Source organism: Panthera uncia, chromosome B1 (assembly GCF_023721935.1).
Source record: "Panthera uncia isolate 11264 chromosome B1, Puncia_PCG_1.0, whole genome shotgun sequence".
Classification (NCBI taxonomy): domain Eukaryota; kingdom Metazoa; phylum Chordata; class Mammalia; order Carnivora; family Felidae; genus Panthera; species Panthera uncia.
In genome coordinates, this window is record NC_064811.1 from 158,125,624 (window position 1) to 158,153,146 (window position 27,523).

The 27,523-nt window shown below is 34.8% G+C and overlaps 1 protein-coding gene across 5 annotated transcripts in view; it reads left to right on the forward strand.

The window, feature by feature from the left end:
• Positions 1-27,523, forward strand: part of LOC125923826 (disintegrin and metalloproteinase domain-containing protein 32-like) — a 181,006-nt gene that overhangs the window by 52,583 nt on the left and 100,900 nt on the right. For all 5 annotated transcript variants that reach the window (XR_007458172.1, XM_049632438.1, XM_049632437.1 and 2 more), the window contains exons 10-12: positions 1,471-1,552; positions 8,423-8,559; positions 21,912-22,089. Coding sequence is in view for 4 of the 5 variants with exons in the window: in XM_049632438.1 (XP_049488395.1) it covers positions 1,471-1,552; positions 8,423-8,559; positions 21,912-22,089 (397 nt within the window). In the remaining variant the exon portion in view is untranslated. The remainder of the gene's footprint in view (positions 1-1,470; positions 1,553-8,422; positions 8,560-21,911; positions 22,090-27,523) is intronic.

The window sequence follows — 27,523 nt, forward strand, 5'->3', positions numbered from 1 at the left end:
TCTATCATATTATGTAATGATCATTTCTTTTTAGTGGTTGAAATAATGAAGTTCTAGGCTCTTAGCAAATTTAAAGATTATAATACAACATTGTTATTTATATCTACTATACTGTGTATTCGATCTCTAGGTATTATTGATGACTCATTGCATGTTTGTACCCTTAAATAACATTAGCACTACTGTAAATGTTTCATTTTACTCTAGTTTCAAATATTTTATTGCTAGGTTATAAAAATCAGTTTGACTTTTATACATTGACTTTGAAACATGAAAACTTATTGAATACACTTATTTCTAGTAGCTTTTTTGTATACTGTGGGATTTCCTAGGTAGACAGTCACATCATCTATAAACAGAGAAAACTGTATTTCTTCTTTTCCAATCCATATACCTTTTATTTTATTTTCTTGCCTTATTGAACAGGCTAGGACTTCTAGTATGATGCTGAATACTGGTGGTGAGAGCAAACCTCCTTGCCTTTTCACAATCTATTGGTAGCACTATCTTGGATTAAGAAAGAGTATAAACAATACTTAAGACATTGGGGAAAATAAGCCAAAGTTGCATGTTAAGTGTAAATACTTGTACACAAGTGCTGGAATGGTTAGGTATGAAAATATCAGAGATACAGAACAGAGGCAGCAGTAGGGAGAAAGTGCAATGTGAAGTGAAGAAAGAGCAGTTGAAACTGAGGGAAGTTTCAAACTGATGACTGAAACAAGTTTCTTTATATACATCTTGGAATGTTTTTTTCCTGGTAGGGGCTATAAAGACGACAGAATATATTTGAAGCATCTATACCTTAAGTGGTTGAGAGTATGGTTGTAGATTCAGATTGCCTAAATTCATATCCTTTAGTAGCACTTATTAACGGTGCTACCTTGAGAAAGTTATTTATACTTCTCATCTGATGTTTGATTTGTTCAATAGAGGTGAAAATAACATTTATTTCACTGGCTTGACTTGAGAATTAAATGGAATAATTTATGAAAAACCTCTGGGAATAGTGCTATTATAGGACAGTTTATATGGGCCTTCACTCAAAGCAGAAATAATAATGTTAAGTTCTAGAACAATAAAGTCATTCCAATGAGAAACTGGTAAGCTTTTCTATATGAGAATGAAAATGTTTAATCCATATTAGTGTTCAACTATTAAAACTTTTTCATTGTCACTCAGCAAAATGCTTTTGATCAAAATTGTTTTATCAAAAGCAATCCTAACCAAATGTGATGAGAACAGTTAAGGCATTAAAAACTTGGATCCACTGAACATATTTTAGAAATATAACATGCTTAATGTCATAAGAATGTCTTCCAAATTTGAAACAATTAGGATGTATGGAGAGATTGTACCTCAGTTTGCTTCAGACTAGGATTTTATGGACTACAGACAAATTATTAGCAGGAAATCTCACCTCTGAATTATTTGTCAAAATTAATTATAAATGTACACTTATTTATTTAGCTATAGAAATTATCCAGATTATGTGGGGGCAACAGTTCCTGGAAAGATGTGTGTTACCCATTTTTCGGCTGGAATTGCTATGGTATGTAATTATTTTATCTTACTATTTAAAAAATATTTATACATTTAAAAATCATTCAGGGTGCCTGGGTGGCTCAGTTGGTTGAGCATCCGACTTCAGTTCAGATCATGGTCTCATGGTTTGTGAGTTTGAACCCTGTATCCAGCTCTGTGCTGATAGCTCAGAGTCTAGAGCCTGCTTCAGACTCTGTGTCTCCCTCTTTCTCTTTGCCTCTCCCCCACATGCACTCTGTCTCTCTCTCAAAATAGACGTTAAAAATAGCATTCAACATTATAGCAAAGATTTTATACAGTTTAGTTTTATATTTGCATTTAGAGATTACACTTACTTTCTATTACTGTTAAAAGTTTGAAGTGTGTAGATGAAAGAGTATTTTGTAGAATAACATCTTGTTGCAATTATTTTGGAAGTTGAAGTAGAATAAAAATATCATCAATACACGTGCATTCCTTATTATATAGAATAGTGCCTCATGAGAAATTACCTTTAAAAAACTTTTATAACCCAAATAGATTTTTGCTTATAGACAGAAAATTAGACAAATAGTCTTCCTAATAAAATAGCTTCAAAACAAAAGCAAATGAGGGGTACCTGAGTGGCTCAGTTGGTTAATTAAGTGTCCACCTCTTGATTTAGGCTCAGGTCATGATCTCATGGTTCATGAGTGAGCCCCGTGTCAGGCTTGGTGCTGACAGTGTGGATGGAGCCTGTTTGGGATTGTCTCTCTCCCTCTCTCTCTGCTCCTCCCCACTCTCGCTCTTTCTGTCTTTCAAAATGAATAAACTTAAAAAAAAAAGAATCTACCTTGTCTTAAAAAAATGAAAACAAATGATTAAACAAAAAGTATGATAAAAATTCTTTAAAATGTTTCAAACCTCCAAAAGTGTATAAAATAAATTTTTATGTCTATTTTAAATATTTATAGTTTTTGTAAATATTTTATATATAGAAAAATAAATTATTGATACAATTAGATGCGTTGTTGAAAGGTGAAGTAATTTGTTGAGCAATTTTCCCATCCTATTAATTTTTTTAAAAAACAAATTTAAGTACTAAAATTTTTTTTAAGTTTATTTATTTTGAGAGAGAGCATAAGAAGTGGGGAGAAGCAGAGAGAGAGACAGATATACACACAAAGCTCCAGGCTCTGCACTGTCAGCACAGAGCCCAACGCAGGGCTTGAACCCATGAACTGTGAGATCATGACCTGAGCTGAAGTCAGACAGTTAACAGACTGAGCCACCCAGGTGCCCCTAAATTTATTATTTAAAGTAAATATGCTCTTACCCTTATTTTGATTTATAAACTTAAGGCAATGTTGGTAATATTATCTTTGATATATTTAGTCCACTCTCTTTGTCATGTATATATTCTTACATATTCATTATTTTAACAGTATATATTTATTAAAATGTATTACTACATGCTATATTTATACATATATAGTATATATATTTGTAAATATATTTATATATAGCACATATATATTTACGTATAATATATGTTTATTTATAACATATAGTGTATATATATTTATAAATATATTTATATATTATATATAGTATATATGGTATGTATTTATATATAGCATATAAAATACAGAACATACTTGTATATAGTATGCATATATTTATTATATATTTATATATAGTATATAATTTGTTATATAAGATAAGATATATTATTAATGTATGTTACTATGTAATATACCATATATTATTAAAAAATATAAAAATATTTTAATAATTATACATCATTACACATTATATGCATATATATGCTTTATAGTTATACATATGTAATATATACATAATACATATTATTACATGACATTTTAGTAATATTTGTTTCTATTATTCATATCTTATTATTTATATTATATTGACTTACCTTAGACAATGTCCATTGATTACTTGCTATGAAAAATAAGAGATTAAAATAGTTCAACACTTCTTATGTCCATTGTCAAGATTTATAAAATTTATAATTTATTCTATAAAACTTTTATACTTTGTATACAGGTTAATTTAAAGATTAAATTAATAAATAGTATAATATTGTGAAAATGTAAATTATTAGCTCTTGGATAAATAAATATATTGTTATGCTAGTAAAGCTTTAAGAGAACCTTTTAGGCATTAGGGCCTAATGGAGATGCTTAATTTTTTTCCTCACTTCTTTACCTTCTATGGGTGAAACCAACTGCCATAGAAAATTGAATCTCATCTTCCTTTTCCTAGAATCCTTTCCTATTTTTTTCTAATAACTGCTGAGTTTTTGTTTGTTTGCCTGCTTTTAGTTTCCAGTTTATTTTATTTTTTAATGTATTGTTATTTTTTATATGAATTGGGTATGATACATTGAGTTCAAGGTAAAGGAAAGTTTATGTCTTCAGATGACTGAGTATGGGCTAGTTCAGAATTCATTTGTAGATCTGATTTTTGCTTCAAGGTCACTTCCTTTCTCTGGCCGCGTAGGGCCTATATGCTAAGTGTATTAGGGGTTAAATTATTTAAAAAATTATTCTTTGCATTCCTTTAATTATAAGCAATCATTTTCTTTTGTTTTTGACTAGATCCTTTGCCCAGTGTTCTGGGTTCAGTACTTTTTAGGCAGGAGGACCCTCCTCCAAGAAACTGATTGCTTGCTCCCACCCATAGGGAACTCTCAGCTATGACTGCCCATCTCTCACCTGTAGCTTTTCTGTTTGCTTTTGGGGCAGTGGAGACATGAGATAAGTGTGGTCTATCTGGTCTAGATTTATCTTTATTTTTTTGGAAAGCTAGGAGGAATATTTTAGAACTCCTTTATATTCAATGTAAAGATGCAGGATGAGAATATAAGAATCTAAAATATTTTTATCTTTTCATGTAGGTCTTTTTTTTTTTTTTTTTTTTTAATATATGAAATTTACTGTCAAATTGGTTTCCATACAACACCCAGTGCTCATCCCAAAAGGTGCCCTCCTCGATACCCATCACCCACCCTGCCCTCCCTCCCATCATGTAGGTCTTTTAAAAAATTTTTATTTCAATGTAGTTAACATACAGTGTTATATTCATTTCAGGTATACTGTTACTCAGTGCTCATCAAGATAAGTGTACTGTTAATCACCTTCACTTGTTTCATCCATTCCCCCACCTACTTCCCCTCTGGTAACCATCAGTTTGTTCTTTATAGTTAAAAGTTTCGTTTTAGGTTTGCTTCTTTTCCTCTCTTATTTGCTTTGTTTCTTAAATTCCCCACATGAGTGAAATCACATAGTATTTGTCTTTCTCTAATTTATTTTACTTAGCATTATACTCTCTAGATCCATCCATGTTGTTCCAAATAGTATGATTTCATTCTTTTTTAAAAGTTTTTAAATTCCAGTTAGTTAACAATACAGTATAGTATTAGCTTTGGGCGTACAATTTAATGATTCAATATTTTCATACAACATGTGGTGTTCATCATAAGTACACTCCTTAATCCCCTTATTTAACTCATCTGCTACCCACATCCCCTCTGATAACCATCAGTTTGTTCTCTATATTTAAGAGTCTGTTTCTTGGTTTGCCTCTCCTCTCCCTCTCTCTCTCTCTCTCATTCATTCCCCTATGCTCTTTTGTTTCTTTTACTTGTGAATTTTTTTCCTTTTGTAATTTTCTTCTAATTATTATCTTTTCTTTTTTACTTAAATCCCTTTAACATATCTTGGGAGGTCAGTTTAGTGGTGATGAATTCCTTTAACTTTTGTTTGTCTGAGAAACTCTCCCTCTTTGAATTCTGAATGATAACCTTGTCAGGGAGAGTATTATTGTTTGTAGTTTTCTCCTTTTAGCACTTTGAATATATCATGCAACTCCCTTCTGGCCTCTAAAGTTTCTGCTGAAAAATCAGCTGATAGCATTATGGAGTTTTTTTTTTTGTATGTAAATAGTTGTTTTCCTCTTGGTACTTTCAAGGTTCTGTCTCTATCTTTGTCATTTTAATTATTTAATCACTATGTGTTGTGGTGTGTACTTCCTATGGTTTATTTTATTTGTGGCTGTCTATGCTTTCTGGATATAGATGTCTGTCTCTTTCCCAAGGTTAGTGAAGTTTGCAGGTATTATTTCTTCAAATAATTTTCTGGTCTTTTCTCTCTCTTTTTTCCTTTTGGGATCCCTGTAATGAGAGTATTAGTATGCTTGATGTTGTACCAGAGATCTCTTAACATATCTTCATTGTTTTTTATTTCTTTACTTTTTTGCTGTTCAGCTTGGGTATTTTCCATTACCCTGTCTTCCCAGTCATTAATTCATCTTCTGCATTTTCTGATCTGCTGTTCATTCTCTCTGATGTATTTTTCATTTCAGTTATTCTATTCTTCAAGTCTGATTGTTTTTTAAAAATTATTTTCTATCTCTTTGTTGAAGTTCTCACTGAGTTCATCGTCTCTTCTTTCTAGTCTAGTAAGTCTGTTTTTGACCATTACTTTGAACTCTTTATCAGATTGGTTGCTTATCTCTGACTTGTTTAGCTCTTTTTCTGAGGTTTTGTCTTATTCTTCAGTTTGGAGTATATTCCTCTGTTGCCTCATTTTCTTTGTCTTTCTGTGTTTGTTTCTATGATTTAGGTAGAACAGCTACTTCTCTTAGACTTGGAGTGTGGTCTTAATTTAAGTTGACATGTGCCCCAAGTTCCCTGGCTGAAAGGTGCCATTGGTTTTGCTCTGTGGACAATCAGCTATGCTTACCATACTCTCCACTTGCACATTGCTGGGCTATATAACTTCCAGTTGTTATGACCTGGCTTCTGGTCAGGTGGGGCAAGAAGCTACACTTGGCATTGGGTAGGGTTATGACTCAGCCTCCTTGCCTGGATGGGGGTGTGAGGTAGACAGGCTCCAGCAGTGGCAAGGCTTTTTGATGACCTGAATAAGGAAGACTCGCTGTTCATTGCATTCCCTGGTCGGACTGCATCACTATCTTAGCTACACAGATGGGCAAAACTGCTGGTTGAGGCTACTTCTTGGGTGCTGTGGGTAGGAATGTGGTCTTAAGATCTGAATGCTAGTTGTTGCAAGCCCCTCCACCCTTCTCTGTCACAGATTTCCCATGATTGAGTCACGTAGCATCCTTTGTGCTCCTTGTCAGGGAAGACTAGACTGGGGACTCCCAAGAAGTCACCTAAATTGCTGGGGAAGCTAGATGTCTACCCTGGGCTTTCATTTCCCACTTGAGGTACTGTAGACTCTGGGGAGACCTCCTAGTATGGCACTGCACCAGCCTTGGGAAGAGGCAAGGTAGTCAGTGTGTAGCTACTCTTACCCTTCTAATGTGGTCTGTCTTGGTTTCTGCAGTTCAGGGAGCGCTTCAGGCTCACCTCCATGTTCTAGGATCTTCTTGGTGGATTCTTGTCCAGGAATAGTTGTTAGTTGTTCTTGTGAGGGGTAGTAAAATTGAGAATGACCTATCACACCATCTTGATAACATCACTAATGTTGTGATTTAATTCTTAACATGGACCTGAAGGCAATGAGGGTTGGTGAGACAAATGTCCTAGGTATTATCATCAAAACTGTGTGTGTTTTTTTTTTTTAAAGAATTTTTTTAACGTTTTATTTATTTTTGAGACAGAGAGAGACAGAACATGAACGGGGAGGGGCAGAGAGAGAGGGAGACACAGGATCTGAAACAGGCTCCCGGCTCTGAGCAGTCAGCACAGAGCCTGACCCGGGGCTTGAACTCACGGACCGTGAGATTGTGACCTGAGCCGAAGTCGGACGCTTAACCAACTGAGCCACCCAGGTGCCCCTGTTTGTTTTTGTTTTTTTTTTTTTAATTTGGGGGCTCTCTCATATTGTTTAGAGGGAGGCTTCCTATGCTGGAAAGTGAAATCCAAGTATATTTGTCCATGTCATCCAATTGTTCCCTTCCCAAGTTTCAGATTCTAGCTTCTTCCCCATCAAGCCTGGTAGATTTGAGAATTAAATTAATTCTGCAGCCTTTCAGCCCTTATCCTTAGGCTTTACATATGGTGTTACTCAGCCATGTCAATCCAACAACTACAGGATATGAAGAGTTACTACAGTGCTGGTACAGGAGCTTACTGATTGCCTATTTGCATTCTCTGTTGCTCGTTCACAGCTTTCTCTTTACATTTTTCATAGTGTGCATCCTCTAGTGCTGTCAAAAATCCAGTTGAACCCAAAGTTTTTACTAGAGCTTGTCATTATAGCAATGAAGTGCCCTGATCTTCCTCACAACTTGTCCTCACCTATACCTTATCCTATGCCATATTTGGTAATAACTGGACAAATCATAATGTTATTGCATATCATGAATTATCAGTGTCACATTTCTCTTTGGCAAGGAAGTTATCCCTGCGCTTTGTTAAATATGTGAGCAGCATAATCCAGGAATACTATCTTGAGAGTCTTTCTGTGGTTTCCCCTGATATGAGTTACTGAGTCATGGAGAATCCTGACAGGAAGCTGATAGCACACTTAAACTGAGTAATTTGGTTACATGGCCACTTTGTGAGCTGGGAAGCAGAATGAATACAAGAGCTGTCATAAGAAATTAGCTAAATTGAAGATCATGACCCATATAGCCAAAAATATAATGAAAAACAGCCCTTTTATATAGTTATGGTAGCTACTTAAGAATTATATTAGGTATTCAATTGTTAAATCATGATAAAGCTTGGCATAGTCTCAGTTTGCTTATATCTCAGTAAAATTTCATAAGAAGAACTTAAGCTTCTCACCTGTTCAAGGAACTGTATTTTCTATTCTTAAGTATTTGATAAAATAATAAGTATATTCAAAATTAGAAAATTATTACTTTTTATCACCTTTCAGTGACTTTTCTTTCATTTGAATGTTTGTTTTTGCTAATGTAGTACCCCAAGGAGGTAACTCTGGAGGCATTTTCCATTATTGTTACACAGATGCTCGGACTGAGTCTGGGAATATCATATGATGACACAAAGAAATGTCATTGTACAGGAGCTATCTGTATAATGAATCCAGAAGCTATGTAAGTTTATTTAAAAGTAAGAATATGTTTTTTTTGTTTTAAATATTTCAAGTACAAAAATTTAATGTTTACTTATAGCACAAATTAGCCATAAATGGACCAAGTACTATAAAATATAAACATGAAATTTTAAGTGTAAGAGAGTTGCAAGGAGGTGTACCATTAAGAATAGTCAAGGATAGGGGTGCCTGGGTGGCGCAGTCGGTTAAGCGTCCGACTTCAGCCAGGTCACGATCTCGCGGTCCGTGAGAAAATATTTTTTAAATGTCTATACTACCTAAAGAAATCTATACATTTAATGCAATCCCTGTCAAAATACCAACAATATTTTTCACTGAGCTAGAACAAACAATCCTAAAATTTGTATGGAATCCTGAAAGACCCCAAATAGCCAAAACAATCTTGATAAACAAAATCAAAACAGGAGGTATATCAATTCCAGACTTCAAGTTATATTACAAACCTGTAGTGATCAAAAGAGTATGGCACTGGCACAAAAACAGACACCTAGATCAATGAAACAGAATAGACACTTGTGTCGAGCACAGCATAATATATTAACTTGTCAAAAAACTAAGTTGTATATGTGAAACTAATATAAAATTATATGTAAACTACAAATAAAATAATTTTAAAAATACATACAAAAAAACACTGTTTCTTTATTGATTTTATTATATTACTGGCAATTTCTCTCTGTATGTTTGTTAATAATTGCTTTAACTATTTAGGTGCTTCTATGTTAGGTGCATAAATATTTACAACTGTTATGTCCTCTTAATGGATAGATCTCTTTGCCATTATGTAATTTCCTTCTTTGTCTCTTATTACAGTCTTTGTTTTAAAGTCTATTTTGTCTAATATAGCTATTGCTACCCCAGATTTTATTTGTTTCCATTTGCATGTAAAAGCTCTCTCCAAACCTTCACTTTCAGTCTGTGTGCTTTTCTGTCTGAGACTGTTGTAGGCAGCATACAGATGGGTCTTAGTTTTTTATCCATTCTGCCACCCTATTCTGACATATTTTTAAACATGTCATTTCATAAAATACATAGTCTAAATATCACTCCCTTGCTAATTTTTCTTTCCAATTGAATTTGTTATCCTTGACTATTCTTTTTTTTTTTTTTTTAATTTTTTTTTCAACGTTTTTTATTTATTTTTGGGACAGAGAGAGACAGAGCATGAACGGGGGAGGGGCAGAGAGAGAGGGAGACACAGAATCGGAAACAGGCTCCAGGCTCCGAGCCATCAGCCCAGAGCCTGACGCGGGGCTCGAACTCACGGACCTCGAGATCGTGACCTGGCTGAAGTCGGACGCTTAACCGACTGCGCCACCCAGGCGCCCCTAATGTTTATTTTTGAGAGAGTGTGTATACACATGAGTGGGGGAGGGGCAGAGAGAGGGAGACAGAGGATCAGAAGTGGGCTGTATGCTGACAGGAGAGAGCTTGATGTGGGGTTCAAGCTCATGAACTGTGAGATCATGACCTGAGCTGAAGATGGATACTTAACCAACTGAGCCACCCAAGAACCCCTGATTGATTCTTTTTTAATATTTTGTATGTCTTTATTGAAAGTCTCACTGAGTTCTAACCCTCATCTTTTCATTCCAGTGAACATCTTTATGATTATTACTTTAAATTTTTTATTCAGCATATTGCTTATCTCCATTTCTTTTAGTTTTTTCCTGATGTCTTGTTTTTTCTTTTGGAGCATACTCCTTTGTTTTCTTATTTTGCTTGATTTACTGTGCTTATTTGTATGGATTAGTCAGAACAGCTACTTATAAACTTGAAGGAATGGTCTTATGTATAGCCATCCTCTAGGTAGACTGTGTGTGGTTGGTGACTTTTGCTGGTTGGCTGGAGCTGTGGCTGGCATTGGCTGGAGATCCAGAGGCTTTCCACATGGTGTGTGCCCTGTCATGATAGCTGAAGCTGAAGTGAATGCAGTACATGATATCCCAGGATTCTATATGTTGACGGCACTCTGTGTAGGAGGTTCCCTGTCAGGACAGCTGAAGATGAAGTGATTATAGGCTAGGGTGTCTTGGGGAGCTATTTGTTGATGGCGCTTTGTGCAGGGCATACTCTGGTGGGGCAGCTGGAGCTAAGGTAGTATCTGGAGATTCCTTAACTCTCTGCATGGCAGGATAGCTAAAACTAAAGTGCGTGCAAACTGGGGCACCCAGATCTCTATGCACAGAGGGCACCTTGGCAGGAAAGCTGAAACTGAAGTGGATATAAACTGGGTTGTTCCAGTGCTATCTGCACAGAGCATGCCCTTTAGGTGTGGCTGAAGCTGAGGTGGGGTATAGGCTGGGAGGTCCTGGCATGCTCTGCGCATGGGGCACCCTGGCAGGACAGCTAAAACTAAAATGGGCAGGGCCCAGTGTGATTCCTGGGCTCTTTGCATACAGTGTGGCCTGGCAGGACAGCTGAAGCTGAATTGCATACAAGCCAGGTTTTCTGAAGGTGCTAGCTCAGGGTTGCCCTGGCTGGGTGACTGGAGCCAAGAGTGGTGTGGGTGATGTGTTCAGAGCACTCCTTATAGGGGATGCCCTGCTGGAGTGGCCGAAATTGATGCAAGCATGGGCTTGTGTTTCCTGGGGTACCTCATGCAGTGGGATTTGAAACATACATCAATCAAGAGGTTCCAGAGCACTCTTCACCATGTCCTAGCAAGACGTCTGAAGCCCAAGTGGTGCGGGCTTGGGGTGTTCTGTGGTGATTTGCACCTGTGTTACCTTGGCATGAAGGCTGGGGCTTTAGTGAGACTAACCAGGGGTGTCCTGATGCATATCGGCCACCTTGGTAAGATGGCTGGGGTTGGTGTGAGTTGTGGGCCTGGGCTCACTGAGATGGCAGGCCAATTAGGGCACTGGGACTGTGCACTGGTCTGTGCTTTCAAGGTACTTTCAAGACTGCCCTCCTACCAGAAAGCAATCCAGCAGCTCCTTCAGCCTTTTGGAGGAGTCTTAGTGCTGGCTGTTTTATGTGCTAGTTGCTCTTTTAAATCACAGCTTTTTAGCGGCACCTGGGTGGCTCAGTTGGTTGTGTCCTACTCCTGATTTCAACTCAGGTCATGGTCTCATGGCTCATGAGACTGAACCCCACATAGGGCTCTGTGCTGACAGCATGGAGCCTGTTTGGGAATCTCTTTCTCTCCCTCTCTCTGCCCCTCCCCTGCTCTCTCTCTCAAAATAAATAAATAAATATTAAAAAATAAATCATGGCTTTTTAAAGAAAAGATAAAAGACAGAAAAAGAAAAAGAGAAGAAAACAAAAAGAAAGAAAAGGAAAGAAAGAAAGAAATAAAGGATTTGATTTTTTTCTGTGTCCTTGCACAGCTGGGGCTGGGGTGGGTTTGAGGGCCTGGGACTCATGAGTCAGCAAGCCCGTTATGGCATCTGGACCCTGCTCCAGTCTGTGTTTTTAAGGAGGAGGGGAAATATAAACCCATCATTCTTCAGATGGGTGACCCTGTGACCCAGAGAAAGTTCCTTCAGCCCCTCCACCATTTGACAGAGTTCTAGTGTTGTGTCTTTCAAATGCTAGTTGCTTTTTAAAGCTGCAGTTGTTTTGTTTTCTTGTGTCTAAGGACAGAAGAATCTGTTTTTGGTCCTTCTGTACGTATATATCTCCCCACTGGGGTTCACAAAGTCAGGAGTAGGAATTGCCTTTGTTACCTTGTCTCCACCTTTCTTTGTCTCCATCTCTCTCTTTTTAAATTTATTTTTAATTTTTAGTTTTTAATGTTTAGTTTTGAGAGAGAGAAAGGCGGCAGAGAGAGAGAGAGAGACAGAGCGTGAGCGGGGGAGGGGCAGAGAGGGAGGGAGACCCAGAATCTGAAGCAGGCTCCCGGCTCCAGCTCCCTGCTGTCAGCACAGAGCCTGACGTGGGACTCGAACTCACTAACTGTGAGATCATGACCTGAGCCGAAGTCAGAGGCTTAACTGACTGAGCCACCTAGGCTCCACTGTCTCCATCTTTCTTGCTGTTTTCTTTTACTGTTCTATATTATGTTGTGCAGTAGCCTTTCAGTCAGCCCTTTGTTCTCATTTAGGAAAAATTGTCCTATGGTTATATGTAATTTGGTGTGTTCCCTGGAGCAGGTGAATTCAGGGTTTTCCTATGTTGCCATCTTGGGCCACACTTAAGAAAACAGTATTTTTGAATGACACATTAAACCAGATGGGTTTAACAGGTACATAGAGAACATTCCACTCAAAAACAACAGAATATATATTCTTTTCAAGTGCACATGGAACATTCTCAAGGATATTTCACATATTAGGCAATAAAACAAGTCTCAATAAATTGAAGAAGATTGAAACCATATCATGCATCTTTTTTGACTATAGTCCTAAGAAACTAGAAATCAATTAAAAACCCAAACACACGGAGGCTAAATACCATGCTACTAAATGGTCACTTAGATCAACAAAGAAATCAAAGAAGCAATCAAAACAGACTTGGAGATAAATGAAAATAAAAACATAAATTTCAACGTCTCTGGGACACAGCAAGAGCAGTTCTGAGAGGGAAATTTATAGGAATACAGGCTTACAGTAAGACACAAGAAAAACCTCAAATAATCAATCTAACCTTACTTATAAAGGAATTGAAAAAGAAGAAACAAAGCCCAAAGTAGAAGGAGGAAATAAGAATGATCACAGTAGAAATAAATGGAGTAAAGGCTAAAGAAATAAATAGAAAAAAAATCAATGAAACCAAGAGCTTGTTCCTTTAAGATAAACAAAATTGAAAAACTTTTATCCAGACCTATAAAGGAAAAAAGAAAAGAACTTAAATAAAATCAGAAACTAAAGAGAAGTAACAACTGATAGCACAGAAATACGAAGGATTATAAGAGACTACTACAAAAAATTGTATGCTAACAAATTGGGCAAATAAATTCTTAGAAGCATACAAGTTGCGAAAACTAAATCAGGAAGAAATATAAAATCTGAACTCAAACTCATAGATTCCTAGGAACAAAATTGAACCAGTAATCAAAACCCTCCAACAAACAGAAATCCAGGAGCAGATAGATTCACGGATAAATTTTTACCAAACATTTAAGAGTTAATACCTATGCTTCTGAAACTATTCCAAAACATAGAACAGGAAGCTTCCAAATTCATATTATGAAGCTAGCATTACCCTGACACCAAAACCAGACAAAGACACTACAAAAAAAACCCTACACATCAATATCTTTAAGGAATGTACATTCAAAAATCTTCAACAGAATATTACCAAACTACATTTCAACAATACACTAAAAAGATCGTTTAATATCATCACATGGGATTTATTCCAGGGATACAGGGATGGTTCAATATTTGAAGGTCAATCAACATACATCATACTAACAAAAGGAAGGATAAAAAGCATATGATTATCTCAGCAGATCAAGAAAAAGCCTTTTACAAAATTCAACATCATTCGTGATAAAAACTCTCAACAAAGTGGGTTTAGAGAGAACATACCACAACACAATAAAGGTCATTAAAGAAAAACCCACAGCTAACATCATACCCAGTGTTGAAAAACTTAGAGCTTTTTGTCTAAGATCAGGAAGAAGACAAGGATGTCCACTTTTGCCACTTTTATTCAACATACTACTGGAAATCCCCGCCACAATATTTAGACAAGAAAAAGAAATAAAAGGCACCCAAATTGATGTGAAAGAAATGAAACTGTACCTTTTTGCAGATGGCATGATTCTATACATAGAAAACTTTAAAGGATCTGCCAAAAACTATTAGAAGTAATAAATGAATTCACTAAAGTTGCATGATACAAACTTAATACACAGAAACATGTTGTATTTTATACATTAATAACAAAGTAGCAGAAAGAAAAACAAAGAAGATAATTTTAGTTATAATTGCACCAAAAAGAGCTAAATACCTAGGAATAAACTTATCCAAGGAGGTGAAAAATCTGTACTTGAAAACTATAAAACATAGATGAAAGGGGGCGCCTGGGTGGCGCAGTCGGTTAAGCGTCCGACTTCAGCCAGGTCACGATCTCACAGTCTGTGAGTTCGAGCCCCGCGTCAGGCTCTGGGCTGATGGCTCGGACCCTGGAGCCTGTTTCCGATTCTGTGTCTCCCTCTCTCTCTGCCCCTCCCCCGTTCATGCTCTGTCTCTCTCTGTCCCAAAAATAAATAAAAAACGTTGAAAAAAAAAATTAAAAAAGAAAAACAAAAAAAAACATAGATGAAAGAAATTGAAGATGACACAAACAAATAGAAAGATATTCCATGCTCATGGATTGGAAGAACAAATGTTAAAATGTCCATCTACCCAAAGCAATCTACAAATTCAATGCAATCTGTATCAAAATACCAATACCATTTTTCACAGAACTAGAGAAAATAGTCCTAAAAGGTTGTATGGAGCCCCAAATGACCCCTAAGAGCCAAAGCAAACTTGAAAAAGAAATTACAAAATGAAGCTATCATAATCCCAAATTTCAGGGTATACTACAAAGCTGCAGTAAGCAGAGCAATATAATACTGGCACAAAAATAGACACATACATCAATAGAACAGAACAGAGAGCCCAAAAATAAACCCATACTTTATATGGATAATTATCTATGACAAAAGAGGCAAGTACATACAATGGGGAAAAGAGTCACTTCAGTATATGATGTTGGGAAAATTGGAGTGCTACATGCAAAAGAATGAAACTGGACCACTTTCTTATACCATACATAGAATATAAACACAAAATGGATTAAAGACCTAAATGTGAGACCTGGAACCATAAAAATACTAGAAGAGAGCACAAGCAGTAATTTCTTTGACATTGGCTTAAGCAACATTTTTCCAGATATGTCTCATAAGGCAACAGAAACCAAAGCAAAAATAAACTATTGGACTACACCAAAATAAAAATCTTTTGCACAGTGAAGGAAATCATCAACAAAACAAAGAGAACCTACTGAATGAGAAAAGATATTTGCAAATGCTATATCTGATAAAGGGTTACTATCCAAAATACATAAATAACATATAGAACTGAACACCAAAAAGACAATCATTAAAAATGGACAGAGGACTCCCTGAATAGACTTTTTTCCACAGAGGAAATACAGATGGCCAACAGATATGTGAAAAAGATGCTAATTGTCAAGGAAATGCACATCAAAACTACAATGAGATATCACCTTGCACCTGTCATTATGGCTAAAATAAAAAGCATAAGAAATAACGTGATGAAGAGGATGTGGAGAAAAAAGGAACCCCTCATACACTGTTGGTGGAAATGTAAATAGGTGCAGCTACTGTCAAAAACAGTATGGTGGTTCCTCAAAATATTAAAAATAGAAAAACTATGATGCAGTTATTCCACTATGGCTATTTAGCCACAGAAAATGAAAACACTAATTTGAAAAGACATATGCACACTTATGTTTATTTCTGCATTATTTATGATTGCCAAAATATGGAAGCAAGCCAAGAATCTTTTGATAGATAAATGGATAAAAAGAAAATATTATACACACAAAGGAATATTACTCAGCAGTAAAAAAGGTTGAGATCTTGCCATTTGAGACAACATGGATGGACCTGCAGGGTATTATGCTAAGTGAAATAAGTTAGAGAAATACAAATATCTTATGATTTCACATACATGCAGAATTTTAAAAGCAAAACTAATGAACAACAACAACAACAAAGCAGAAATAGACTTACATACAGAAAACAGAAGAGAGGTGAGTGGGGGAATGGGCAACATAGGTAAAGGAAGTTGTGAGGTATAGAGTCCAAGTTATGGGATGAATACGTTACAGGGATGAAATTCTAAGCATGAGGAATATAGTCAACATAGTAGGTAAATAACTGAAGAGTACTTAGATTTATTTTTCTTATCTTTAAAAATGTAACTGATTATGCCTATGCTTTTACACAGTAATATAAGAATAAAGTGAGAAGAGAAAATGGGACTGTTTTCTAAACTATAAAATCCCGTTTAAGTATGTGGTGAATTAGTTACAGTGATTTCTAAATTTGCCAGTGACCCCCAAATAGTTTATCAGACAAGGGCTATAGCAAGTTTGTATGGTGTTCTACATTTTTTTTTTTTTAGTGAAAATAGGCATTAATTTTAAAAAACATGTTCTTTTCATAGTTAACCACTAAGAGCCATCTAAGGGTTAACTCTTACATTTCTAAAAAAGCTCAAACTCTACCATAAATACTTATATATACAAATATTATGTTACAAATTCAATCTAAATTAATTCTATATATGTAACTAATATTATATATATATATATATAGGTTTATGTACACATAAGATATACTTGTATTAAATTAATATATATTAAGTGAATATTATAATATGTTAAATATAAAATTTATGTAGATTTATAAAGAATATGAGGATTGCTATTCTGTGACTATTGTCCATTTGGCCAGTTACTCTTAAGTATTCTACAAAAAGATATTTCATGTAGGTCACCCAGAGTCTAGTATTAATGATAATAAGAATATCATATTTTTACATTGTACTTAATATGTGCTAGAGATCATCACAAATACTTTGTATGTATTAACTTATTTGATTCTCACAATCTCTCTGTAAGGCATTTCCTATTATTTCCATTTTTAAATTTTATGAACTGTTATAAAAAGGATAATTATCTATGGTCAGGTAGCTAGTTTGTGGCAAACCTAAGTTTTGAACCCAGGCATTTTGGCTTTAGAATCTGTGTTAATAAACTTTTGTATTTGCATGGTGCTTTATAAATACTTAAAATGTTTTCATACGTAGTCTTCAATTTCTTATAAAACTCATGGATAGGGCAAGTGTTAACTTTACTTTTACAAAATTTTGCATTTCCGCAATACATCTTATATGTTATATAATTTTCAAAGGAGGCATGTGAGCAAGTAAGAAAATATTTTTTTCCATTTAATGTGTGTGTTATTTTAAAGTTCCTGGAGTACAGTAAACCTAAATATGATTCTTCATTGGATATACAGTTAATTAACGGCCAAACTTCAGTATTATGCTAAGTGAAATAAGTCAGTCAGAGAAAGACAAATATCATACGATTTCACGTACATGCGGACTCTTAAAAGCAAAACTAATGAACAACAGTAACAACAAAGTAGAAATAGAATTAAATACAGAGAACAGAAGAGAGGTGTGTGGGGAAATGGGCAACATAGGTAAAGGAAGTTGGGAGGTATAGATTTCAAGTTATGGGATGAATAAGTTACAGGAATGAAGTTCTAAGCATAAGGAATATAGTCAACATATTGGGAAAATAACTGAAGAGTACTTAGAGGTCAGTAATGTCACCAGTGATTTATTGGGCATTTACTATAGGCCAGAGAGTTCAGTTAGGCACTTTACTTGTGTAATAATATTTAATTCTCACAACGCTATGAGGTGGATGGGTATTATTATCCCTATTTTGTAGATGAGAAGACTGAGACTTAGGAGTTAATCACTTTGTCTAAAGCCTCATGAGTCACAAGTTTGGTCCTAGTCAACAAGTTTATCTAACCCAAAGCTTTGTTATTTTCTCTATTCCATACTGACTTCATATAGAAGACAGTTAATGTATTGGAATTAACTTGAACTATGTAGCAAGAGAATATGTATTTGAGCAAACTTAATTCTTAAATCCAGTGATCATAATGGTATATTATTTTGATATTTTAATTTATATCTGCTTTTTAAATGTGGGTGGCTTGTGTTTTAAACTCTCACTTTTAGAGTAGTCTGCACACACAAATGAATTTAAAAGTGGAGGGAGGAAAGGGGCAGAGAAAATGGCAAAAGCTATGAAAGTAGGAACCTAGGGAAAACGAAAGGCAAGGTTTGCTTACCTATCTGGTTGCATCATTTTACAAAAAGGCGAAAATATTTGGAAGGAACATGGAGTTATCAGTTATTCAACATAATTCAATTATTTTATTAATATTGTTTTCTTTTCATTCTTTGCTAAGACCAGTTTCATTAAACTATGGAAGTTTGATTGAAGAAGAGAAGATACCATTTTCCCCCATGGACTACATTGAGGGGAACATGGGCTTTATAAACTTTCACTTGTTTTGTTATTTTTTCTAACTCTTCGTCTTCTCATCTGAAAAATGAGATCATGATAGCTACATTGTACATTATACATTACTTGTGATGATGTAATTAATAAAGTCACACCTAAGTTATTTATTGTACTGTTATGTCTTATTTGAGGAATAGGGAAAACCTTGGAGGATATAGAAGTGGTGGTGTAGGGCTATACAGGAGCAGTGAGAACATGGAATTTGGGGGAAAACATATGGAAGAGAGAAAAGCACTGAAAGGAAAATGGAAAATGAAGTGGTGTAGAAGATATATATATATATTTTCAAAATGCTGCCAAGTGCTATCTCTAACCTCAAAACAAAACAAAACAAAAAAATGTAGAGGACACTGCTTTCCCATTACTTCTTTCTATCACTTAATTTTTCTGTTCTCTGAACCCAGAACTTAGGCTAGTTATAGCATAGTTTCAGTAAGCTTTTATAAAATACTTGGGAACAAAGCTAACATAGCATTAGAATTCAATGTGTAAAATATCAGCCAAACTCCTTATAATTGATTACAAATAATTTTGGGGAATACATGTTCTTAAGAACTGCAGTTTGGGGGAGCAAAAAATGAATAACTAGGGATTAAATATAGTTGACTAAAACTAGTTTCCAGAGCCAAAATATTATACAGTTTTCAATTAAAAGTTTCCTCACCTTCCAGTTTTGGTGACAAGGTTATCAAATTTTATGGTTTATAGTAAAATATATATTGATATTTAATTGTAAATATTTCATTACATAATATTCAGAGATGAATTTTGGGGTTAAAAAACACCTGAATTTGAAGTCTTAAACAACTGTGTATGGATACTGATTCTGCTGATTTACAAACTGAGTGGGTTTTGTGAGGTTTTTGTCTTCTCTGAACTTTAGTTCAGTTTATCTAAAATGCTGGAGACAATGCCGGTGTCCCTGATTTATGATGAGGATTAAATTAAATAATCAAGTATATAAAATATCTGGCTAATAATATGTGTGCAATAAATGTCAGTTTCCACCTTGTCTGTTAGATTTTTACTACATATTTAGAGTGACTCATAGAAATATTCTCTGAAGTTATCTTTATTAGTGGTGTGTTAACCTTATAAAGCTTTGATTAATATACAGTTTCTCTGAAATCTGTGAGAAAACTCAGGAATAAGCACAGTATAGTCTGTTTAATAAAAGTTTTTTGTTGTTACAAAGAACCAGTAGACAGCTGATTCTATGTTTGCTAAGTCCTGTCCTGGTAATAAGTAATACCAACAATAAGGATGATAAAATTCCTGCCTCAAACAGCTAACAACTTATTGAGTTATCTATCATATTATATATATACTACAAACCTGTGAATGGCTATTGAAAAATTATTGAAGTAGAAGAGATTTAAACTTTCAAAGAGCTTTATTCTTTTTTCTTAAAAAAAATTTTTTTTTGAGAGAGAACATGTGTGCAAGCAGGGGAGAGGCAGAGGGATCTTAAACAGACTCCATGCTCCTCATGGAGCCCCATGCCAGGATTGATCTCATGACCAAGAAGTGATGACCTAAGCCAAAATGAAGAGTCAGATGCTTAACCAACTGAGTCACCCAGGTACCCCTCAAAGAGCTTGATTCTTAATTTTATAATGGTCATGGGAAAGACTGAGGGAGTAGAAGAGAAGTTTGAAGAATATATTTGATATATATCTGTGAATTGGCATAAGTGGATATGAGGTTTTCTCCATTCCTAGGCAGAAGCATTATATACATATATAAATACTTCTTTCTTATATACAAGAATTTACATACAATCATACCCCAAAACTCAAAATTTTCTCTTAGGAGGACACCTGGGTGGCTTAGTCAGTGAAGTGGCCAGCTCTTGTTTTTTGCCTCAGGTCATGATCTCATTGTTTCGTGAGTTCGAGCCCCACATTGGTCTGTGCACTAACAGTGTGGAGCCTGCTTGGGATTCTCTCTCTTTCCATCTCTCTCTGCCCCTCCTCCCCCACTTGTGCTTTCTCTCTTTCTCAAAATAGATAAATAAACTTCCAAAAATTTTTCTCTTAGGTGATGTAGTTTGTAAGGCATATAAAAATAAAGTTAAATCTATTCTTGATTTTTTTATTGTGGTAGGAACACATAACAGGAGTTCTCTTGAAAGTTTAAATATGAAATACACTATTGTTAACTAGAGGCACTATGTTGCACAGCAGATTTCTGAAATGTACTCATCTCGAATAACTGAAACTTTATACCCATTGAATAACTCCCATTTCTGCCTCCTCCTAGCCCCTGGCAGCCACAATTGTACTTTCTGCATCTATGAGGTTGACTGTCTTAGATATCTTATATTTGTGAGATCATGTAGTAGTTGCCTTCTGTTACTGACTTATTTCACTTAGTTTAATGTCCTTGTGGTTCATTCATGTGTTGCGTACAGCAGGGTTCCCTTTTTTTGAGGCTGAATAATTTTCCATTGCACATGTGTACCACATTTTTAAAATTCATCTGTCAATGGATATTTAGGTTGCTTCCATATCTTTGGTATTGTGAATAATGCTGCAATGAACATGGGGATGCAGATACTGAGATCCTTCAGTTATTTCCAATATATACTCAGTAGTTCTATTTTTAACTTTTTTTAAAATACGAAATTTATTGTCAAATTGGTTTCCATACAACACCCAGTGCTCATCCCAACAGGTGCCCTCCTCATTGCCCATCACCCACTATTTTTAACTTTTTGAAGAACCTCTCTACAGTTTTCCATAGTGGCTGTCCTAATTTACATTCCCACCAACAGTGTACCAAGGATTCCAATTTCTCCATATCCTTGTCAACTCTTATCTTTTTAAAAATGAAATCTTAACAGATGTGCAGTGATATCTTATTGTTTTTTTAAATAGGCTTCACACCCACTGCAGACCCCAGTGTGGGGCTTGAACTCACAACCCTGAGATCAAGACCTGAGCTGAGATCAACAGTAGGTTGCCTAACCAAATTAGCCACACAGGTGCTCCTTATTGTGGTTTTGATTTGCAATTCCTGATGATTAGTTATATTGAGCACCTTTTCGTTTACCTGTTAGCCATTTATATGTATTCTTTGGCTAGTGATCTATCCAAGTTTTGTGCCCATTTTCTAATCGGTTTGTTTGTTTTTACTATTAATACTTGTTATGAACATTTATCGTTACCTATTAAATTTAACATTTTGAAATATATAGAGTTGTGCTTTCAGAAGTGTATTGCCAATGACATTGTATGGATTCATCTCTAGGCGATCAAGTGGTGTCAAGACTTTTAGCAGTTGCAGTTTGAGTGACTTTGAAAATTTCATTTCAAATATGGGTGCCAAATGTCTTCAGAATAAACCCCAAATGCAAACAGCTCTGAGAGCAATCTGTGGCAATGGCAAAGTGGAGAGAGGTGAAGCGTGTGACTGTGGTACTGAGGAAGTAAGTCTGAAATAGGAAAATTCATAAATTTATTGTTTTAGTTCATCTCTTTGCTGTGAATGTTATGTATCTCAAATATGGCTGAATACTATGCAGAATATTTACAGTTAAGTGAAATCAAGTTTGAAATACATGCAAGAGTATACTGTATAGATAGAGGTTGAAGAATTTTGAACAAGAATGAAATGTACTCCTAAAAATTATTGCTGATGGGAAAAAAGAGAGTCTAGAGTGAGCTTTTGTATTCTAAACTGAACATACAAGATTTTTCCAAACCTGTGTTTAACTATAAATGTTTTACTGAAGATTAATTTGTCAGCCGACCATCAAGTATACTTTAGGGTATTATTTCACAATGGAATTAGTAGTATGGTAAGGGAAGACTATTAATATTACAGTCTGAACGTGGGTGATTTTAATTATTCACTTGGAAACAAAACTCTGAAAATACAGTGAATACAAAAAGTCCAGGTTGTAATACTTTTAGACAGTTCAGTATTTGCAGCAATACTGTAGATATCATATATTTGCATGATTATAAAATAGATGGAGGGGTGCCTGGGTGGCTCAGTTAACTGTCTGACTTCAGTTCAGGTCATGATCTCGGGTTCATGATTTCGAGCCCTGCGCTGTGCTCTGTGCTGACAGCTCAGAGCCTGGAGCCTGCTTCAGATTCTGTGTCTCCCTTTCTCTCTGCTCCCCTCCCTCTCTCTCTGCCCCTCCCCCGCTTGCGCGCGCGCGCGCTCTCTCTCTCTCTCTCTCTCTCTTTTTCTCTGTCTCAAAAATAAAAAATATTTAAAAAATTAAAATAGATGGAAATGATATTAGGGTGTGATACATATATGGGTCTGGATATACTTGTATCTATATCACACTGTTTTAATTATTGTGCCTTTCTAGTATGTTTTGCCATTTGGTAGAACAAGTCTTCCTACTTAATTCTTCCTTCCTTCCTTCCTTCCTTCCTTCCATTCTTTTCTCTCTTCTTTCTTCCTCTTTCTTTCTTTCTTTCTTTCTTGTATAATTAACATACAGTGTTATTGTAATTTCAGGTGCACAATAATAATGATTCAAAAATTCTATGCATTTCTTGGTGCTCATCACAATAAGTGTACTCTTAATCCTCTTTATTTATTTCCTACATTCCCCTGCATACTTCCCTCTAGCAACCACCATTTTTTCTCTGTTTTTTTTGTCTTTTTTGTTGTCATTGTTCATTTGTTTTGTTTCTTAAATTCTACATTTGAGTGGAATCATATGGTATTTGTCTTTCTCTGACTGACTTATTTCATTTATCATTATATCCTGTAGGCCCATCTGTGTTGTCACAAATGGCAAGATTTTATTCTTTTAGGGTTGAGTAATATTCCATTGCATCTATATACTGCATCTTTGTCCATTCATCTATGATAGGACATTTGAGTTGCTTCTGTATCTTGGCTATTATAAATAATTCAGCAATAAACATAGGGGTGCATATATCTTTTTGAAGCATTTTTGTTTTCTTTGGGTAAATACCCTGTATGGGGAATTACAGATTTATATGATAATTTCTATTTTTAATTGCTTGAGGAGTGTCCATACTATTTTCTACAATGGCTACAACAATTTGCATTCCCACAAACAGTGCATGCGGTTCCTTTTTTTCCCACATTTTAACCAACATGTTATGTCTTGTGTTTTTTATTTCAGCCATTCTGACAGGTGTAAAGTGATACCTCATTGTAGTTTTGATTTGCATTTCCCTGATGATGAGTGATGTTCATTATCTTTTCATGTGTCTGTTGGCCCCTGCATGTCTTCTTTGGAAAAATGTCTACTTAGATACTTTGCTCATTTTTAACTAGATGATGATGATGATGATGATGATTTTGGTGTTGAGTTGTAGAAGTTCTTTATATATTTTGGATATTAGACCCTTATTGGATATAGCATTTGCAAACATCTTCCCATTCAGTAGGCTTACCTTTTGTTTCACTGATGGTTTCCTTAGCTATGCAGAAGCTTTTTATTTTGGTGCAGTCCCAGTGGTTTAATTTTGCTTTTGTTTCCCTTGCCAGAGGAGACATATCTGGAAAAAATGTTTCTACGCTTATGTCAAAGAAATTACTGCCTGTATTTTCTTCTAGGAGTTTTATGGTTTCAGGTCTCACATGCAGTTGCAGTTCCTTAATCCACTTTGCGACTATTTTTGTGTATGGTGTAAGAAAATGGTCCAGTTTCATTCTTCTGCATGCAACTCCAGTTTTCCTAACGCCATATGTTGAAGAGGCTGTCTTTTCCACATTGTATATTCTTGCCTCCTTTATTGTAGATTAATTGCCCATATAAGTGTGGGTTTAGCTCTGAACTCTGTAATTCTGTTTCATTGATCTAAGTGTCTTTTTTTTTTTTTTTGTGCCAGTACCATACTGCTGTGATTACTATAGCTTTTGTGGTATATCTTGATATCTGGGATTGTGATACTTCTTTGGGAAACTTCTGATTTTCAGTTTTGCCTGATCTAGAAGTCATGTGAATGGAATGATACAGCACATATCCTTTGTGTCTGGCTTTTTCCTTTCAATACTGTGTTTTTGAGATTCACTCAACATTGTTTATGTCACAATCATTACTTCCTTTTTATTTTGTGTAATATTTTGTTGTTTGAATATAACATAATCTGTTTTTTCATTCACATGCTAATGTATATTTGAGTTGTTAACAGTAATGGGCCATTATTCCAAATTCCCAAAAAGTAGAATTGTTGGGTCATATGATAAGTGTATGTTCATGAGAAACTGCCAAACTATTTTCCAAAGCGTTGTAATTATTTTACATTTCTACCGGCAACATAAAAACTTTTATTTCCCCTACATTTTCACCAAAATGTGATGTTGTAGCCTTTTAAATTTTAGCCATTACAGTGGTTTTGGTTTGTATTTTCTTGCTGACTGTAATTATGTTGAGCTTGTTCTCATGTCCTTAGTAACCATTAATTTGTTTTTTTGTTATTGATTTGTATGAGGTTTTTTTTTTTTCCTATAGGTTGGATACTAGTCCTTTGTCAGACATGTTCATTACAAATATTGTTTCCAGTCTGTGTACTACCTTTCTGGTTGCTTAATAACATCTTTGAATGGCAGGCATTTTTTATTTTTTTATGAAGACCAGTTTATCATTTTTTTCTTTTATGGTAGTGCTTTTTTGTCCTAAGAAATCTTTGCCCATTCAAGGTCATGAATATTTTCTCCTCTGTTTCCTGTGAGAAGTTTTATAGTTATCACTCACAATTAGTCTGTGATCCACTTTAAGTGTGTTTTTGTGTTTTGGGTGATTTTGGTTGAGGTTCACTACACTCCATTTGAATATCAATTTGTTGGTAGTATTTGTTAAAATGACCATCTTTTCACCATTGTATTAACTTAGCATTCTTATGAAAATAAATTACCATACCTATGTGTTACCCTGGATTTTTTTCTGTTTATTTATGTAACATTTATGTTAGTTTTATACTACTCTGATTAATGTATTTTCACAGTAAATCTTGAAAACCGATAATGTAAATCATCCAACTTTGTTCATTTTTTCCAAGATAGTTTTACTATTCTAAGATCTTTGTATTTTGATATAAATTGGAAAATCAGCATGTGAATGTAGGAACTTTGATTGGAATTGTGTGGTATCCATACATCAATTTTGGGAGGATTACGTTTTTTACTAAAATTGAGTCTGCCAATCTATGCACATGGTGTATATCTCCACTTACTTGGCTCTTCTTTAATTCATATAGTTTTTCTATAGTTTTTCTGTAGCTGTTTCTGTAGCATTGTTTTAAAATTTTATTTAACAATTATCCATTGCTAGTATAGAAAATACAACTGACTTGTGACTTCGCCTTAGATCTAGTGTTGATTAGAAATGTTGAGAATGGTCTTTGTTTGTTTTTATTTTTGGGGGGGGGCAACATTTTCTGACTTTCACCATTAAATATAATGTTAGATCAAAGCGTTTTTGGTAAACAGATGCCCGTACCATGTTGAGGAAATTTCTTTCTATATTCTAGTTAGCTGAGAGTTTCAAATCAAGAATTAGTGTTGAATTTTGTCCAATGTCTTATTTTTGTGTGTATTGAGCTGATCATGTGAGTCTTCTTTTTACAGTTAACATGGCACATTTCACTGATTGGTTTTGAATGCTAACCCAACCATGTATTCTGGCATTAGCTTCACTTGGGTTATTTTGTTTATGTGTTGCTAGATTTAATTTGCTAATATTTTGTTTGGGGTTACAGCACTTATTTTCACAAGGGAATTGTGGTCTGCAGATTTTTCTTTTCTTGTAATATTTTCTGGTTTAAGCATCAAGGCAATTCTGAACTCATAAAATGAGTTGGAAAGTGATCCCTTTACTCAATACTTTCTGAATGAATTTATTTAGGATTAGTATTATTTCTATTTATGTATTTATATGTTTATTATTTTTATCATGGAAGAGCACTTCACATGAGATCTACTCTCTTAAATCTGTGCTCCTAGAAGTTTTACAGCTTTGCATTTTACATTTAAATTTATGATCCATTTTGAGTTATTTTTTTGTAAAAGGTGTAGAGTCAGTGTCTAGTCATTATTTTCCCTGTGAATGTCCAGTTGTTCCAGTGCCATTTGTTGGAAAGACTGTCCGTTCTCCATTGAGCTGCATTTGCTCCATTGTTAAAGATTTATTATTGGTGTTTCTGGGGTTTTTATTTTGCCCCACTGATCCCTTTGTTTATTCTTATATGAATACCACACTGTCATTATAATTTATAGTAAGTTTGAAGTTGGGTGTTATCAATCCTTCAGTTTTCTTCCTCCTCTTCCTCATTTTTTTCCCCTCTTCCTCCTCCTCCTCCTTCTTTCTTCTTCATTTTCCCTTCCTCTTCTTCTTCTTCCTCCTCTTCAGTATTATGTGATTATTCTGCATTTTTTTATCTCCATATAAGCTTTAGAATCAATTCATCAATATCTACAAAATAACTTGCTGGAACTTTTATTGGAATTACATTAAATCTCTAGATAAAGTTGGGAAGAACTGACATCTTGACAATATTGAGAAAATAACAGTGGTTTTCATCAGAGTTTTGTTCCTCATGCAAATTCTATAAAATTTTGTTACAACTATTCACAAATACTTCACTATTTGGGTGCTAATATAAATGGCATTGTGTTTTTTAATTGAAATTCCCATATTTCATTGTTCATATTACAGGAAAACAGTTTATTTTTTACATTAACTTTGTATCCAGAAATCCTTCTTTAATAACTTATTAGTCACAGGAGATTGTTGTTTTTGTTGCTTTTTGGTAATTTATTTGGGATTTTCTTTACATAGTCAATCACATAATTTATGGAAAAAATAGGTTTTTTTTTCTTTCTTCTCAACCTTTATATTTTGTATTTCATTTTCTTATCTT